Source organism: Pogoniulus pusillus, chromosome 33 (genome assembly GCF_015220805.1).
Source record: "Pogoniulus pusillus isolate bPogPus1 chromosome 33, bPogPus1.pri, whole genome shotgun sequence".
In the NCBI taxonomy this organism is placed as follows: domain Eukaryota; kingdom Metazoa; phylum Chordata; class Aves; order Piciformes; family Lybiidae; genus Pogoniulus; species Pogoniulus pusillus.
The window spans coordinates 3,150,189-3,168,534 of NC_087296.1; the positions used below are offsets into that span (position 1 = coordinate 3,150,189).

The window sequence follows — 18,346 nt, forward strand, 5'->3', positions numbered from 1 at the left end:
TGACTCTCAAGAAGCCTGGTGGTGCAGCTACCTGCAGAATTCTGCTCCCCTGAAGCAAAGAAAATTCAGATACCTATTCATGGAACAAAAGTCTTCCTTCTTGCTTCCAGAACTGCTGACAACAATTAAAGCAACTGCAGATAAGTGAAAGTCTGAGATTTGCTCTGCCCTGTGTATAGCACAGATGCTTGTCAGGGAGCTAAAAGACACTTCCTACATCCTGCAGGGTTTGCAACACCTTGCTTTTGCTGACTAAATGTGACAAGACAGGAATTGCCAAGAAACTGAAGAACTCCTGCCAGGCATTCTGTAGGAGCATTTCCTGATACTTATCTCAAAGTACCTCCACACCCTTGTTTCCCCATTAGCAGCAAGTGCCTCTTGACAAGCACTTACCTGAGCTGCAGTCAACACCACCGCACAGCATCTGCCTCAGCTGAGGAGATGCCTGGACTCAGGGTGCTAACTCCACAGCTCACTGGTTGGGAAGCTCAGCAGGTGACAGTGACTCCCCCCTGAAATTGTACCCAAGCGTTTGGGAAGCCTATGGAGTCAGAGGTTGACTCCTACAGTGTCTGACACAAGGAACTGCATCCTCCTCACTAACTCAGTCAGCAGCCTCTTAATTGAGGGATCTGTGTATTAGGAGATGTCCTGCTTAGACAAAAATAAAACAAACATGAATTCATTTACTTGTTTCAGGGTCACCCAAAACTCCTCCTCCCCCCAGTCCTCTTGAAAATATAAGGGAAAAGGATTCAAAGCTCTCCCATGTTTGTGCCAGTACCTTCTACTTATGCAAAACAGAATTAAGGAAGCTATTAATGCTATGACAAGCTGCAAACACTAATTAGTGCTTTGGCTAGACAGAAGGTGCTGGCCAGAAGTTTAACCACCAAAACAAAACTGAGTGTTCATCAAGCCAGTGAACAAGGAAGAGTTCTCTACCTATCAGCAAAAGCACTTTCCACACTCCTCTCCCCACTTGTGAAAAGCTTATGCAGGCTGCAGGGTATCCAAACTCTTGTCATAGTCAAATCTGCTCACTGCTGCTCTCCATGATCCATTTGTCTTTACAGAAGTGCTTGACCAACGTGTTACAGAGTTTCTGTATTAGCAAACCCAAACACTTGCAGAAGGCAGATGTTCAGAGCTGAATGACAAGATCTGAAGTGACATCAGTAAGATTCAAACAGCAGCGAGATCAGTGACAGTATGAAAGTTTCAGACGACTTCTACTGATCATATTTCTTAAACAAGAGGGAAAGGTTGCTATGTAACTTTGCCTGAGTGAAATAAAAATGCAGAGGGGCCAGGAGCTGGGGGTCAGGCTCTGCTCACTGCTCCCTAGGACAGGACAAGGAGCAATGGGTGTAAATTGCATTAAAAGAGGTCCCAGCTCAACACAAGGGGGAACTTCTTTCCTGTAAGGGTCCCAGAGCCCTGGCACAGGCTGCCCAGAGAGGTTGTGGAGTCTCCTCTGGAGTCTTTCAAGGCCTGTCCAGATGTGTTCCTCTGTGACCTGTGTTAGCTAGTACTGTCCTGCTCTGGCAGGGGGGTTGGACTCAATGATTTACTTGGGTCCCTTCCAGCCCCTAAGATCCTGTGAGCCTGTGATTTCCATGTCAAAGAGCAGAAAATTAATCAGCAAATAATGGAGGAAAGATCCAGCTGAAAAAAACTGTCAGCTAAATCTCATTTCTAAGCATTCACTTATTAGAAATGCAGGCACTGAATGCCCAACCAGAGACAGACACTGGATTCTGTAGCAATGAAGGCTAAGGAGAGCATTGAAAATATCTATTTATGTATCACAGAATCATAGAACGGCTTAGGTTGGAAAGGCCCTTAGAGATCATCTCCTCCAATCTACAAGATAGCAGAACTGCAAGGACCTAAACTTATCACAGGCTCACAGGATGTTAGGGGTTGGAAGGGATCCAAAGAGATCAGCCAGTCCAACCCCCTTGCCACAGCAGGACAATACTATCTAACAGATCACAGAGGAACACATCCAGACAGGCCTTGACAGTCTCCAGAGAAGGAGACTCCACAACCTCTCTGGGCAGCCTGTGCCAGTGCTCTGGGACCCTTACAGGAAAGAAGTTGCCCCATTCTGTGACTGTATCAACAAATCAAACCTCAAACACAACTCTACAAGTACAGTGGGGCCACGTTACACATCGCTCTAACAAGCCACAGCCAGAAAGGAGCCTGTGAAAAGTTCAGGTTATGGTTGCTTTGTGTCTCTCCACAACTGATGAGAAGCAGCTGTGTTAAATCTAAACCCCCCTCCTTTACCACAACCATTATATACTGAACTTACAGATATTAATTCTTTGAACCATGCAAAAATAATGGTACTATAGCTCTCCCCTAAAACCAGCTGAAATTTCATTTATTTGATCCCAAGTCACCACTAAGCCCACAGAGCCTTAATGTTTCAAAGCTGAAAGCCTTCATTTTTCCACACAAAAGTCAAGGAGAAATAAAAGACCCACTTGAAAATCCTCTTTATCCACAATAAAAATGGTCATAACACTCTTGAAGCAAGACCAGTAGTAACATTTACCATCAGATCTGACCAAAGAATTTTAACAGCTCTTCCAAAGGCAGGGAGGTCAATACAGGCACACAGCCTGCCTTTGGCTCCTCCACCATAGCCAGGCACACATGATGCTGGGCAAAATGAACACCTGCCCCAAAGAAGTGTTCTGCCTAAGAAATGTCTGGTTTATGGACAAAAAAAGCCTGACAAACAAGCCAAAGCACAGTACTAGATGTTAGACAGAAAAGCATCTTTTACCTTCCTGGTTTGGCAGCAGACAGAGAAGAGGAGATTTAGACTGGATGCTAGGAACAAGTTCTGCACCATGAAGGTGCTGGAACAATGCAACAGGTTTGCCCAAAGGAGGTAGCTGAGGCCCCATCCTGGGAGATATTCAAGGTTAGGCTGGACAAGGCTCTGAGCAACCTGATCTAGTGGAGGATGTCCCTACTGACTGTAGGGTTGGACTAGGTGACCTTTGGAGGTCCCTTCCAATCCAAGCCTTTCTCTGCAAACCAGAAATGGTGAGAGAAGGCACATAAAGGTTGTTACAGAATCACAGAATAGAATCAGTCAGAGTTGGAAGGGACCACAAGGATCATCTAATTCCAACCCCCCTACCATGGGCAGGGGCACCCTATTCTAGATAACCCTGGCCACAGCCTTGTCCAGCCTGGCCTTAAACATACCACCTCCCTGGGCAACCCATTCCAGCCTCTCACCACTCTCATGCTCAACAACTTCCTCCTCACATCCAGTCTGAGTCGCCCCATCTCCAGCTTTGCTCCATTCCCCCCAGTCCTGTCACTATCTGAGAGACTAAAAAGTCCCTCCCCAGCTTTTTTGTAGCCCCCTTCAGATCCTGGAAGGCCACAAGAAGGTCACCTGGGAGCCTCCTCTTCTCCAGACTGCACAGCCCCAACTCTTTCAGTCTGTCCTCATAGCAGAGCTGCTGCAGCCTCTGAGCATCCTCCTGGCCCTGCTCTGGACACTCTCCAGCATCTCCACAGCCCTCTTGTCCCAGGGGCTCCAGAACTGGATGCAGTACTTCAGGTGGGGTCTCAGCAGAGCAGAGGGGGAGAATCCCCTCCCTGGCCCTGCTGGCCACACTTCTGCTGCTGCAGCCCAGGCTTTGCTTGGCTTTCTGGGCTGCAAGTGCACACTGCTGGCTCCTGTTGAGCTTCTCCTCCAGTAGCACCCCCAAGTCCCTCTCCTCAGGGCTGCTCTCCAGCCTGGCACTGCCCAGCCTGGATTTGTGCTTGTCATTGCCTCCACCCAGCTGCAGGACCTTGCACTTGGTCTTGTTGAACTTCCCGGGGTTGGCTTGTGCCCACCTCTGCAGCCTGTCCAGGTCCCTCTGGATGGATCCTGCCCTCCAGCCTGGCTGCTGCACCACACAGCTTGGTGTCATCAGCAAACCTGCTGAGGGTGCACTCAGTGCCTCTATCCACGGCACCCACAAGGATGCTGAACAAGACTGGTCCCAGGACTGATCCCTGAGGGACTCTCCTTGTCACTGGACTCCACTTGGCCATGGAGCCATTGACAGCCACTCTTTGGGTGCAAGTGTTAGGAATCCCCAGCCGCTGTTGGGACTTTGCTGGGAACAAATGGCTAAAAGCCATCTACAGGCAACTGCCAAAGTTTCTCTTGCTGCCTCTTGAAGTATTTCCTTTCCAGTAGAACCATTTCTACCAAATCACACTTGCAATTGGTAGATACATTTCTCCAAACAAGCAAAGCCATTTTTTATCCTCCCCTCCCTCCCCAACATAAGTTGAACACATATCCTGTAAGTACTGCTGTTACTCTTCAAATATAGGAAGAGTTATTTGTTTCAGAACTGAAGAAAATGGTTTGAAGTTTCACAGGAGCCAAAAGCCTGCAGATGTATCATTGCTTACAAGGCAGTTATGGCAAATGCTACTTTCTTTTCTTTCTTGTGGTTGTTCATTTCTGTTTCACAAAGGGGTTTAAAAATCATCACGGCTCAAACGAAAGCCTACAAAAACAGATTGAAAGGTACAAAATGCTTAAAAAGAGTTTTCTTGGTTTCACAAGCTTTTCTTGTTTCTCTTTTGTGAGGAGCTGAGAAATTAAAATTAGCATTTGAAAGTATTCAAAGAAGATTGTTTGAGCTTCTCATTTAGGAGTCAGATTCCACAGGTGCAATTTTTTGTGGGGTATGGTGAAACCTCCTTGAAACCAACCTTGCTAGGCAAACTTTGTGCTTGATCTTATAAAACTTAACTGTTTCTGTGCTGGTTTGAGGCTAATTAGAATATTTTAATGAGAAAAAATAGATCCTAGGCTGTGAAAGGCTCGACCTCACCCTCGGAATCTTTGCCTTAATTAATGTAATTACTTTAGGAGGGTAAGTGCCATGAATTTTGAATAGGAATCATATCTTCAAACCACTTCAGTGATGTGAAAAGTTCTCTCTTTACACATTCTTCATTCTAAGGCTTGTAAGTGGCTGTCAACCTGACACCTTCAGGAAGAAGGAATACATGTTCCAGAAGGCTTCCCAACGGACGTGGCTCTTTCACACTGCTGCATTTCTTTCATTCTGCCCTCCACATAGGTAAGAGCAAAAACCACACTAGAACCACACAATGGTTTGGGTTGGAAGAGACCTCCAAAGGTCACCTAACTCAACCTCTCTGCAGTCAGATGGTGATGTCTGCTTCACTCATAGGCTTGCTGAGATGTATAAAAGTGAGGACACATAGATAAGACACAAACTCCGTCGGAGTTCACTGTCTGTGTCCTCTCCCTGGGCTTCTGCTGCCCTGTGTAGCCCAACTAATCATTCTGCTTCTAACCCCCCTTGCCAATCCTTCCAGCTCACCTTGCACCTAAGGGAGACTCTGAGATAAGGTAGAGGGGTGGAAAGAATGTGGAAGGGTGGTTGGGAGCCCCTCCTGGGGACTCTGATTTCTGGGAGGGCTGTTGTGTTTCTGTATTACTTTTAACTTGTGTATTTCTGTACCTAGTTGTAACTATCTGCTTGTATCTTGTGCTAAGCTGTAGGAATATAAAGCTTCACTCCTTAACTTTCAGCCCACTCAGCCTAGTCCGGGTGATTTCATAGGAGTGTGGGGGGTGGGAAACTCCCAAACCACCACAGTTTCCCTACAACCAAAGATACTCTTAGACAATCAACTAAAAGGCAGAGCTCAAGATGAGCATGGAAAGACAACAATGTCTATCTGTTCTCTTCTCTTACGTAGTGAGAGTATCAAGGTTCCTTAACTTCTGGTTAAGAGCCTTAACTCCAATCATTTCAGTGTCTGTTCAGCTCTTCGGCCATTACTCTACTCATCTAGTCTCATCTACTCATCTAGTCTCAAGTTGTGGCAGGGGAAGCCTAGGCTGGGTGTTAGGAGGAAGTTGTTGGCAGAGAGAGTGATTGGCATTGGAATGGGCTGCCCAGGGAGGTGGTGGAGTCGCCATCCCTAGGGGTGTTGAAGCCAAGCCTGGCTGGGGCACTTAGTGCCATGGTCTGGTTGATTGTCTAGGGCTGGGTGCTAGGTTGGACTGGATGAGCTTGGAGGTCTCTTCCAACCTGCTTGATCCAATGATTTTATGATTCTAACTTTGTGTGATTCTGTGATTTCCTCCTATGAACTCTTTTAAGAAGTTAGAAATGCAGTAGTTAAGTCCTTGAATGCTGCTATGATATTTCAACTCACTCTGCTCCTAACTCCTAGATTCATAGAATGGATTCAGTGGGAAAGGATCTTGAGAATCATCAGATTCCAACCCCCTTACCACAGGGCAGGGACACCTTCCACCAGCCACATTTAGATTATCCTATAGATGGTAACTTTGAAAAAGCAACTAAATTTAAACAAACAAAAAGATCTTTTCCACAGGCTAAATTTCTGCAGACCTTCCATTCCTATCATCACTAAACTTAAAGATATTATTACCACACTAGACCTAAATATAATTAACACTTGGTGCATTATATTTACCATTCTGTAATCCCATCCACAGTTGCTTATGATCCTTTTTTTGCATCTCATTGATGACTTGACTTTTGTGCTTTAAAGCATCTGCTTCTTTTATACAAGCCATAAAATGTGCTTCAATTACATCCTTTGAATGGCAGTGGAGAAGATCCTTTTCTGGAAAGTTCTACAGAGAAAAAGATAAAGAGAAACAAATGCATCACATTGATGCAGTATGAAGAATAAATGGTAATTTTTAATGACGTTTAGAAGCACACTGCAAGTTTCTGTTTATGGAAGAATCAGAATGGTTTAGGTTGGAAGGGACCTCAAAGCTCAGCCAGTTTCAACCCCCTGCCATAGGCAGGGACACCTCCCACTAGAACAGGTCGCTCAAGGCTTCATCCAGCCTGCCCTTGAGCACCTCCCTGGGCAACCTGTGCCAGAGTCTCACCACCCTCACTGCAAAGAACCCTTTCCTAACATCTAGTTTCTGTCTCCCCTCTGCCAGTTTAAACCCATTCCTCCTTCTCCTGTCATTACAAGACCTTGTCAAGAGTCTCTCCCCAGCTTTCCTGTAGCCCGCTTCAGATACTGGAAAGCCACTATAAGGTCTCCTGGAAGCCTTCTCTTCTGCAGGCTGAAGAGCCCCAACTCTTGTAGCCTGTCCTCATAGCAGAGCTCCTGCAGCCCTCTGAGCATCTTCATGGTCTTCCTCTGGACTCCCTCAAAGAGTTCCATGGCCTTCTTGTGTTGGGGGAAGGTAAGAACTGTTCTCTGAATTTGTTGAGAAGAAGGATTTTGCAGTGAAAAACATTACAGGAAAAGGGACATTACAGGGATGCCATCCAGAGGGACCTGGACAGGCTGGAGAGGTGGAAACAAGCCAACCTCATAAGGTTCAACAAGACCAAGTACAAGGTCTGGTGAGACTCCACCTGGAGTACTGCATCCAGTTCTGGAGTCCCTATTACAAGAGGGATATGGAGATGCTGGGGAGTGTCCAGAGAAGGGTCATGAGGATGCTTGGAGGGCTGGAGCATCTCCGCTGTGAGCACAGACTGAGGGAGTTGGGGCTGTTCAGTCTGGAGAAGAGGAGGCTCTCAGGTGGCCTTACAGTGTCTGAAGGGGGCCTACAAAAAAGCTGGGGAGGGACTTTTTAGGCTCTCAGATAGTGACAGGACTAGGGGGGGAATGGAGCAAAGCTGGAGTCTGGACATGAGGAGAAAGTTGTTCATCATGAGAGTGGTGAGAGCTTGGAATGGGTTGCCCAGGGAGGTGGTCAAGGCCCCATCCCTGGAGGTGTTTAAGGCCAGGCTGGATGAGGCTCTGGCCAGCCTGATCTAGGGTAGAGTGTCCCTGCCCATGGCAGGGGGGTTGAAACTAGATGATCCTGGTGGTCCCTTCCCACCCTGACTGATTCTGTGATTCTACAAGCCAAAGTTCATAGATTCACAGAATGGTTTGCTTTGGAAGGGACCTTAAAGATCATCCAGTCCCAACTCCCCCCCACCATAGGCAAGTTCTTTTTCATTCCACCTGACCCAGTTCAGCCAAGACAGCAGCTGTTGTCACACAAAAACCATCAGGTCGTGGGTGGAGAGGCAGATAAGGGCTGCAGCAGAGGGAGAACATCAGCCTTTCCCCTGGCACACCCTCTCTCTGCTCCCACAGTGCTACCATTTCCAGAGCAGCTCTACTGCCCAAAACCTGGAGCGCAGTTCCCATGCTGAGACCATGAGCAGTGTTCAGCAGGGCACAGAGCAGCACGAGAGGAGTTTAACAGGAAGGGATAAATTTCCCTTCTCCTCGTAAAGCCACACCTGGGTAACAACCACAACTTCCAGACTACAGCTTCTCATGCTTCTCAGACCTCAGCAGCCTGTTCCAGCTCGTCCTTCTCACACTACTTAAGGAAGCTGTATTTCAATTTTACTAGAGATATAAATGCAGGTTATTTTATTGCATACCAGAAGGACAAATGAAGAAACTGTTTCTTCAATGCAAACAATAAGTGCTTTTATTATTCAGTCTGCACAGAGAACACAGGAGGACAATTCCAAGTACCTGTTAACTTTCCAACTTCTGCTAACAGAAAGAAACTTTTTCATGTTTTCCAGCTTTCAACAAAGAAAACTGTTGGGGGGAGGGGGAGGCAGTTAAAAAACACTCTTGACAGATGTTCAAGGTACCTGATGTTGCCTGCATGTGCTGTGATAAAAGAAAGGAGAAAGCTATGACAGCACAAGTTAAACCCCACCAAAAAAATCTAACACTGCTCAATTAGGCCAAAGAAAAATTCTGGCTCTTTGAAGAATAACTCCACACAAACGACATGAATAATCCAGGCAGGAATCCCACACCTGAACTATTCAGCTGTAGCAAACTGTACCATATGGAAATGTCTTCGATATTTTTACATGCTTTTGATATGTTTTGGTTATGTTTTCACCTTAAGGATTAAGAAGGATTTATTTAAATAAACTTTCAGAGTACATCAAAAAGAGGAAGAGAGATTAAGCAGGTGCTTAACTCAAGGTGTTGTACTTCTGAAAACCAAATTACAGCAGCTATTTGAAATAACACTGCCTTGGCAGTAAATTAGTTCTGCTGATCTTTAATGTGCACCTTTGAGACAAAAATGAGCTGATCTTTTGGCAAAGTAAGGACGTTAAAGTCAGTTTCCATTACTACACTACCCAGCATAAGGACACAGAGCTGTTGGAGCGAATCCAGAGAAGGGCCACAAAATGACCCAAGGGCTGGAGCACTTCTGCTATGAAAGATCTGCACTGCTATGAAGATCTGCTCTGCTATGAGGATCTGCTCTGCTATGAGGATCTGCTCTGCTACGAGGATCTGCTCTGCTACGAGGATCTGCTCTGCTATGAGGATCTGCTCTGCTGTGAAGATCTGCTCTGCTATGAGCTGGCATTGTTCAGCCTGGAGAAGACTGCAGGAGGACATCAGAGCTGCCTGAAGGGATCCTACAGGAAGGCTGCAGAGGGACTTTTCATAAGGATGTCTACCAATAAGACAATGGAGAATGGTTTGAAGCTGAGGGAGAGTATGTATCTTAGGAAGAAGTTCTTCAGTAAGGGGGTGTAAAACTAGAATAGGCTGCCCAAGGAGGCTGGGGATGTTTCTTCTCTGGAGGTGTTCAAACCCAGGCTGGATGAGGCCTTGAGCAGCTGAGTCTAGTTGAGAGGCATCCCTGCCCACGGTGGGGAGGTTGGAGTAGATGATCTCTGAGGTTCCCTTCCAACCATGGCCATTCTAGGATTCTCTGAAACTGAAAAGTGCTGTGGTGCTTCAACTTATTTTTCCAGGTGGCACTGCCTTGGGAGGGCAACATCCACACATTGCCACTGTTCATCTCCCAGGGCTCTCAAAACGTGTCATACCAAACCATGATCTATCAAAACTGGCTGGACACCCTACAGTGTCTCCATCCCACCTCTCTCTGACTTATCAGACAGAAGAGCAGCAATTACAATGGTTTCAAAAACATCCCAGATTTCAGTCATTTAAAAAACTTCAACATCTGGAAATACACATCTTAAGCATGTATGACTTCAATGCACACCTCCAAACAGAATCAGACCACTCCTGTTAGCATGACCATTTTTAAAAGCACCTTCAAGAGAAGAATTGTTTGAATGAAAACATTTAACACAACTGCTTCCCACTCTGATTTTTATTTCATCTCAAATCTCACCCCTTACATTCAAGCCCCTTAACATAGCAGGTCCTTTCCTGTTGCAGAAACTGTAATTAATTATTGAAGAAATCAAAATATTCAGAGTTAAATATCAGGACTTCAAGTTGTGATTTTTACTTCAAAACATACCTGGGATTAAGGTCTCAATGCATTTGAGAGTATTAAAGGATCCTACAGCAAAGCTAACCCTGCACAAGCACTCTTCTGAGCAAAGATCAGCAGTGCTGTGAAGTCTGACCTAATGGTTTTACAATGTGCAATCACAGTAGTGTCTCTCCTGTGACTAAGCTGTCACAAGACCAAACCCTTTTCACTCCATTTTCTAAAGGGGACCCACATGAAGTACATCAGCATTCCCTGACTTCAAGGCTTCCTACAGCATCTCATATCCATGCTCATCCCTAAAAGGATGAGCACTTCCCAACCTTCCGTTAACTCAGTCTGACTGAATCAAAGACCTCATGAAAAGCTCTTCTCCTGTCTCTACTCAATTGCACTGACATAGTCTCATCATCTCTCTTGAAACAGTTTGGGATTTTCAGATTACAACAGAATCATTTTCAAAAGAAGGTAATTTGAAAGCACCAAAAGTCATAGAAGCAAGCAGGGTTGGAAGGGACCACAAGGAGCAGCCAGTTCCAAGCCCCCTGCCATGGCCAGGAACACCTACCCTAGACCAGTCTGGCCACAGCCTCATCCAGCCTGGTCTTAAACACCTCCAGCCAAGGGGCCTCAACCACCTCCCTGGGCAACCCATTGCAGGCTCTCACCACTCTCATGATAAACAACTTTCTCCTCATGTCCAGGCTGAATCTCCCCACCTCCAGCTTTGCTCCATTCCCCCCAGTCCTGTCACTCCCTGAGAGCCTCAAAAGTTTCTCCCCAGCTTTTTTGTAGTCCCCTTCAGATACTGGAATGCCACAAGAAGGTCACCTGGGAGCTTCCACTTCTCCAGACTGAACAGCCCCAAATCCCTCAGTCTGCCCTCATAGCAGAGGTGCTCATGCACAAGCATCCTCCTGGCCCTTCTCTGGACATGCTCCAGCACATCCACATCCTTCTTCTAATGGAAGCTCCAGAACTGGATGCAGTACTCCAGGTAGGGTCCCAGCAGATCAGAGTAGAGGAGAAGAATCACCTCCCTCACCCTGCTGGCTACACCTCTGCTGCTGCAGCCCAGGCTCTGGTTGGCTTTCTGGGCTGCAAGTGCACACTGCTGGCTCATGTTGAGCTTCTTGTCCACCAGCACTCCCAAGTCCCTCTCCTCAGGGCTGCTCTCCAGCCTGGCACTGCCCAGCCTGGATTTGTGCTTGGAAAGTCTCATGGAAAAGGTCTGTAGATGTACAAAAAACTGTTTCTCCTTCAGGGATCATTATTCTCCCCTTCAAGCCATGCCATTCACCTATTTACAAAGCAATTACAAAACCTTTTCCTAGCTTCCAATTTTCATTACTTCCTTTGCTAAAGATGTATTTCAGTTTTACCTTGAAGTGCACTGTGATGCTCCAAGGAAGGGCTGTATTTGATGCATGGAGATCAAACAGCAAACCAATTGGGTAATGCCTAAAAAATGAAGAGACATTAAATAAGCATCAAAGTTATACATTTAATTCTACATAAACCAGCTACCATACCTGCATTTACAGGAGGAAACCTGCTTGGCTCCCACAATTAATGCTCATTATTCCTCATTCAGAACTGTTAAATAAGCAGGTATAAATGACTGACAGAATTCTGGCAGAATCAAGTCTGCAATTGACACATTTTATACCTTAACTAGCTGCCTCCAAGCCGTGCTCACAAAACACCCTTGGCTTTGCAACAGCACAAGTGGCCTAGAGCTGCTCTGTGGAAGCCTTCAAACTGGTATGTTTTCAGATAAAAAGCCTGATAATAGTAGGAATAGCTGCTTAGACCAAAAAAATACACATGCTTGCAGATATTGAAATGTCATGGCTTTATAGCATTAACCCATGACCCTTAACATCTCTTCCCTTTCCCATTTCCTTGATGTCACTGTGGAGAGTAAGTAGTTAAGTGAACAAAATACCACATCTGTAAAAGGGCTGAAAGAGGATACATCAAGATGGACTTTTTATCTTTACTATCAAATTAAGAAGAAAGGAAGGGGAGGAAAGAAAATAGACTAAGTGGAGTTTTGTGTTTCAGTGGTATTCTGGATTAGGAGAGTTACACAAAGAAGCTGCTTTCCTCCAGACACTAATTTCTGTCTTCTAACTTTGTCTCCTTTAAATTCACTCAAAGACACAGCCTCCAGCAATAGAAGGACCATCTATCACACACACAGAACCTCAGTGGGCACTTTAAGAAGGTCTTTATGCTATTTGCTCATAAGCAGACACTAGCAGGATGTTTTTCTCCCCTTTGTATTCAGCACACCAAGCTCCACTCTCTTATCTTTCAAAAGTCTTGACTCCACTGGCTTTTCAGCCTCCACAGAGATAAATATACACTTGGCTGCAAACTCAGGAGCTTCACCGAGTTAAATGGGATTGATCACAGGACACAGAGCCAAGCACGTACATAAGTTTTGAAAGTCCAGAGAGCAACAAGCAAGAGCTTTGTTCTAACAGCACCTGTGCCAAGCCAGCTCCCTGACCTGCTGAACGCTCACACGGCAGTCTTTGAGCACCCTCTACGGGTGAGCTAACCTCAAAGCCGGGGCAAAGTCAATGATGCAGCAGCAAAAGGAAAAACAAAGCAGTGGCGTTCAAGGACTTAACTATTGCATGTCTAACTTCTTAAAAGAATTCACAGGAAGGAAACACAATGTTAGGGGTTAGAATCACAGAATCAACCAGGTTGGAAGAGACCTCCAAGCTCACCCAGTCCAACTTAGCACCCAGCCCTGACCAATCAACCAGATCATGGCACTAAGTGCCCCAGCCAGGCTTGGCTTCAACACCTCTGGGCACAGCGACTCCACCACCTCCCTGGGCAGCCCATTCCAATGCCAATCACTCTCTCTGTGAAGAACTTCCTCCTAACAACTTGAGACTGTGTCCTCTTGTTCTGTTGCTGGCTGCCTGGCAGCAGAGCCCAACCCCACCTGGCTGCAGCCTCCCTGCAGGTAGTTGTAGAGAGCAATGAGCTCTGCCCTGAGCCTCCTCTGCTGCAGGCTGCACACCCCCAGCTCCCTCAGCCTCTCCTCACAGGGCTGTGCTCCAGGCCCCTCACCAGCCTTGCTGCCCTTCTCTGGACACGTTCAGTACCTCAACATCTCTCTTGAATGGAGGAGCCCAGAACTGGACACAGCACTCAAGGTGTGACCTGAGCAGTGCTGAGCACAGGAGCAGAATAACTTCCCTTGTCCTACTGTTTGGAAGTAACCTCAAAAGATCATCCAGTCCAACCCCACTGCCAGAGCAGCATCACCTAGAGCAGGTGACACAGTCTTCAGAGGAGACTCCACAACCATTCTGGGCAGTCTGTTCCAGGGCTCTGTCACCCTCACAGTTAAAAATCTTTTCCTTCTATCCTCTGCTCCAGCTTGCCCCCATTGCCCCTTGTCCTGGCACTGGGTATCGCTGAGCAGAGCCTGGCTCTGTGCATCAGACACTGCCCTGCACATGCTAGTAAACATGAATGAGGGCAGCCCTCAGGCTCCTCTTCTTCAAGTTAAAGAGCCCAAACTCCCTCAGCCTTTCTTCATAGGGCAACATCCAGTATCCGGATGGTTTTGGGCATCCTACTGCAAGAAACAGTGAAGCCAAAACCACAAACACTTCATATTACAGTAACAACCAGAACAACATTGCAGCACAACCTCTGCCCTGAAGTACAAACAGAATAATCAAAAATATGTTCAACATTAAACCTCCTTCTGTTTTTCCCAGACAATTGGCTCTGCTTACCCTTCTTCTGCCATTTTTAAACCCCAGAGGAGTGAATAGTTTAGGAAAAGCACTGACTCTGCAGCCCAGAAGGCCAACCACATCCTGGGCTGTATCAAAAACAATGTGACCGGCAGAATGAGGGAGGTGATTCTGCTTTTTGCTGTTATCACGATGACCCCACCTGGAGCACTGTGTCCAGTTCTGGTGCCCCCACATAAGAGGGATAGGAAGCTGCTGAAGCAGTTCCAGAAAAGACCACAAAGATGATCAGAGGGCTGGAGAAACCTCCCCTCTCAGGACAAGCTGAGAAAGTTTGGGCTGTTCAGTGCAAAAAGGAGAAAAGAAGGCTTTGGGGATACCTTAGGGGACCATATAGTGGCCTTTCAGTGCTTGAAGGGGAACACAAGAAAGCCAGGAAGGGACTTCTTACAAGAGCTTGTAGTGATAGGAAGAGGGAGAATGGAACAAAGCTTGAGGAAGGGAGATTTAGACAGGAGATTAGGAACAAATTCTTAACAGTGAGGGGAGTGAGACACTAGAACAAGTTGCTGAAGGAGGTCAGGAATGCCTCCTCCCTGGAGGTGTTCAAGGCCAGGTGAGATGAGGGCTTGAGCAACCTGGGCTGGCAGAATGTGTCCCTGCCCATGGCCAGAACTTCAGAACTAGGATGGTCTTTTAAGGTCCTCTCTGATGCAAACCAATCTATGAATGTGTGAATAAAGTGAGTAAAGGTCCAAAGTGAAATAACTCACCATTTCAGCGGTGTGCCTTCATATTCAAACCATATCTCATTAACTTCCTCTTGTCTCATGACTTTCTGAAAGTGTTTCTTCACTTTGTCTGTTACCAGGGTCAAGTAGCTTATCCTTGGCAAAAGCAACTGAAAGAAAAAACATAATTCTGGTAGCTTAAAGTACAGAAAATGTAGAGATTTCTGATAATTTAGTAGGAAGTAACTTCATAACCAGATCTCAGTCAGCATTCTTCCCACCCCCTTTAAACTAAGATGTCTTTTAGACAGTTTAATTATTACTGGTTGGTGTTTTGGTTATGATATTAGGTGCTAGGTTGGACTGGATGATCTTGGAGGTCTCTTCCAACCTGGTTGATTCTATGATTCTATATTATTTACAGATCATAAAGTATGGAGAGTAAATCAAGAGTAAGTTCTTATGAAAGAGACTGGATTGGTCTTGGAGCCAATGCTGCATTAGGCAGTTAATCTGCATACATCTGTGAAACAACTACATTTTAAGACTGTATTAAACTACAATAGATCAAGACTCACCACTATGACAGTCAACAACACAGTTCACATTTGATCTTTTAGGTACCATATGATTTTTTCCCCATTTGTTGCTCTTATTACCATCATCATCATCACATTAGTTTGACCTTCTTTCACAGGAGTCTACTTCAGCAAGGTAATTAAACGTGGCCTTCAGTTTTAAAAGGTGAACAATCTCACTATATTCATGCACACACTCAAAGTGAGAATTGTTTGGTACCTCAATCACTCAGGTGGCCAGCACCAGAACAAGAGGACACAGCCTCAAGCTATACCAGGGGAAATTTAGGCTGGAGGTGAGGAGAAAGTTCTTCCCTGAGAGAGTCATTGGACACTGGAATGGGCTGCCTGGGGAGGTGGTGGAGTCGCCATCCCTGGAGCTGTTCAAAGCAGGACTGGACGTGGCACTTGGTGCCATGGTCTGGCCTTGAGCTCTGTGGTAAAGGGTTGGACTTGATGATCTGTGAGGTCTCTTCCAACCTTGGTGATACTGTGATACTGAGATACTGTGATAATCACAGAATGGTCTGGGTTGTAAGGGACCACCAAAGGTCATCCAGTCCAACCCCCTCAGCAGGGACATCCTCAGCTAGAATAGGTTGCCCAGAGACCTGTTCAGCCTCACTTTAAATAAGTCTAAAGATAGGGCCCCAGCCTCCTCCCCAGGCAACCTGTTCCAGCATGCAGAACTTGTTCCTAACATTCAAGTGTTGGTGATCTTAGTGTTAAGGGCAGCACAAAGCTCTGGCTGAAGTTACTTCTGCAGCAAGGCAACATAAAAGTTCTGTCTCTTCTCCCAGTCATTACCCAACAACACACAAACTCCTGCAGAGTCCTCTCCTTTTACCAAACTGACTTTTCCACAACTGAAGATGGTAGTTGGATCACGTTGACTTGATGATCTTAAATTATCTTTTCCAACTTTAATGATTCTGTGATTCTATGACTCTGTAAGATCTTAATTACCTGTAATAAGTTTCTCTTGCTGGTGAAACACAAGCTTAAAGTTTTGAAACTGCTATGAAAAGTGACAAATCCTGCAGCATGGTTGGATGCTTTGATTTCAGAAGGTAGAAAGAACAGAAAGGAAACTGATGGGAGTTTATTTTTCACAACATGTAGTGGAACACATAGAATCATAGCATGGTTTAGGTTGGAAGGGACCTCAAAGATCATCCAGTTTCAATCCCCAACCATAGGCAGGGACACCTCCCACTAGAACAGGTCATGCAAGGCCTCATCCCACCTGGCCTTGAACACCTCGAGGGAGGTTGTGGATGGCAGTGGCACAGAATGTGATCTTTGTTCTTCTGTGATCCACAGCTTCCCTGGGCAACCTGTGCCAGCGTCTCACCACCCTCCCTGTAAAGAACTGCTTCCTAATGATGAGAATGAAGGCAGCAAACCTAACCATGGCACTGGACTATCCGTGAGTAGCTTTGTTATACTTACATAGTAGGGTTCAGCTTCCCTCTCAGTTATTTCATCCTGATAGAGAGTGAAACAGGTTGGTATTCGTCCGAACCACACATCTCGAAGCACATCTTTGTCATCTGTCATTCTTCCAAAGGGCAGTGAAGCACATGTAGATCACTTTGCTTCTTCACCCAGAACTGCAGCCCAGTTCTCCCTAAAAGAAAGAAGTCAGCAATACTGCAATCAAAACACATCTTGTAAAAGGTTCTCCCCCAGCTACTGTCCTTCAAGCACGATCAAGGCTGTCACCAAGCACCAGTGCAAACAAGAAAGGGATGAGTTAAGGCACTTCCCGACTACAAACACACGGTGGATGTCGAGTGAAAGAGCCGTAGAGGCAAAAGAACCTTTCCAATCACTGCTTTACAGCCACCCCGCAGCTCCCGCACCCCACTGAGGCCTCGGACCCGGGGGCAGCCAGCACAGCCCATGCCCGCAGGCTCGCAGGACGGGCATCGGCGCGGACAGCGAGCCAGGCGGGCCCGGGGGCAGCCACCGCGATCCGGGGACGGGCCCAGTCATGAGCCACCTGGAACTCGGGGGCACCCCACCGCAGCAGCGGCCCGCCCGGGCCCCGCGGGGTCTGTCGGTCTCTTTCCCTCCCTCCTTCCCTAGCAGCCGCCCGAGGTGAATCAGCAGCGCACGGTGCAGCTGCGCTCCCGCCGCACCAAGGGGCCAGGCAGTCCCCGGCGTGCTCTCCCCGGGCAACAACGGCAAGGCCGGGGGGAAGGGGGAGGCGGATCACAGCGGCCCCGCCCCGGTCCCGGCCCGCTGGGGACAAACGGCTTCCCGCGGGACCTGCCGCCGGCCCCGGGCAGCCCTGCCGAGGCGACAGCGGGCGGGGGAACGGGGTCAGCCGTTACCTCTATGGCGGGGCGTGCGGCGCCAGGCAGCAGCGGAACCGGGGCCCCGCCCCAGGCTCGGCCCGCCCCGGCGCAGGCACCGTCCGCAGGCACCGTCCGCAGCAGGGTTCCGCCCGGCTCGCCGCGGCGCCGGGAGACGGAAGTGCCCCGGCCGGAAGCGGGCGGAGCCGGCGGGAGGCAGGCGGTGACGGCCGGGGCTGTGCCGGCGGGAGGCAGGCGGTGACGGCCGGGGCTGTGCCGGCGGGAGGCAGGCGGTGACGGCCGGGGCTGTGCCGGCGGGAGGCAGGCGGTGCAGGCCGGGGCTGTGCCGGCGGGAGGCAGGCGGTGACGGCCGGGGCTGTGCCGGCGGGAGGCAGGCGGTGACGGCCGGGGCTGTGCCGGCGGGAGGCAGGCGGTGACGGCCGGGGCTGTGCCGGCGGGAGGCAGGCGGTGACGGCCGGGGCTGTGCCGGCGGGAGGCAGGCGGTGACGGCCGGGGCTGTGCCGGCGGGAGGCAGGCGGTGACGGCCGGGGCTGTGCCGGGAGCTGAGGCAGGCGGTGACGGCCGGGGCTGTGCCGGCGGGAGGCAGGCGGTGCAGGCCGGGGCTGTGCCGGGCGCTAAGGCAGGAGGCAGGCGGTGCAGGCCGGGGCTGTGCCGG

General features: G+C 48.1%; 1 protein-coding gene across 2 annotated transcripts in view; it reads right to left on the bottom strand.

Annotated features, from left to right (window-relative positions):
- The window catches only part of ATG5 (autophagy related 5), a 53,554-nt gene extending 35,719 nt beyond the window's left edge, over positions 1-17,835 (bottom strand). Inside the window, exons 1-5 of one of the 2 annotated variants that reach the window (XM_064170223.1) lie at positions 17,710-17,835; positions 16,823-17,000; positions 14,835-14,962; positions 11,710-11,788; positions 6,529-6,691 (exon numbers count right to left, since the gene is read on the bottom strand). In XM_064170223.1, coding sequence (XP_064026293.1) covers positions 6,529-6,691; positions 11,710-11,788; positions 14,835-14,962; positions 16,823-16,930 — 478 coding nt within the window. In that variant the 5' untranslated portion in view covers positions 16,931-17,000; positions 17,710-17,835. Of the gene's footprint in view, positions 1-6,528; positions 6,692-11,709; positions 11,789-14,834; positions 14,963-16,822; positions 17,001-17,375; positions 17,478-17,709 lie in introns of those variants that run through there. The other variant, XM_064170224.1, reaches the window with a different exon arrangement.
- Positions 17,836-18,346: the final 511 nt, after the last annotated feature.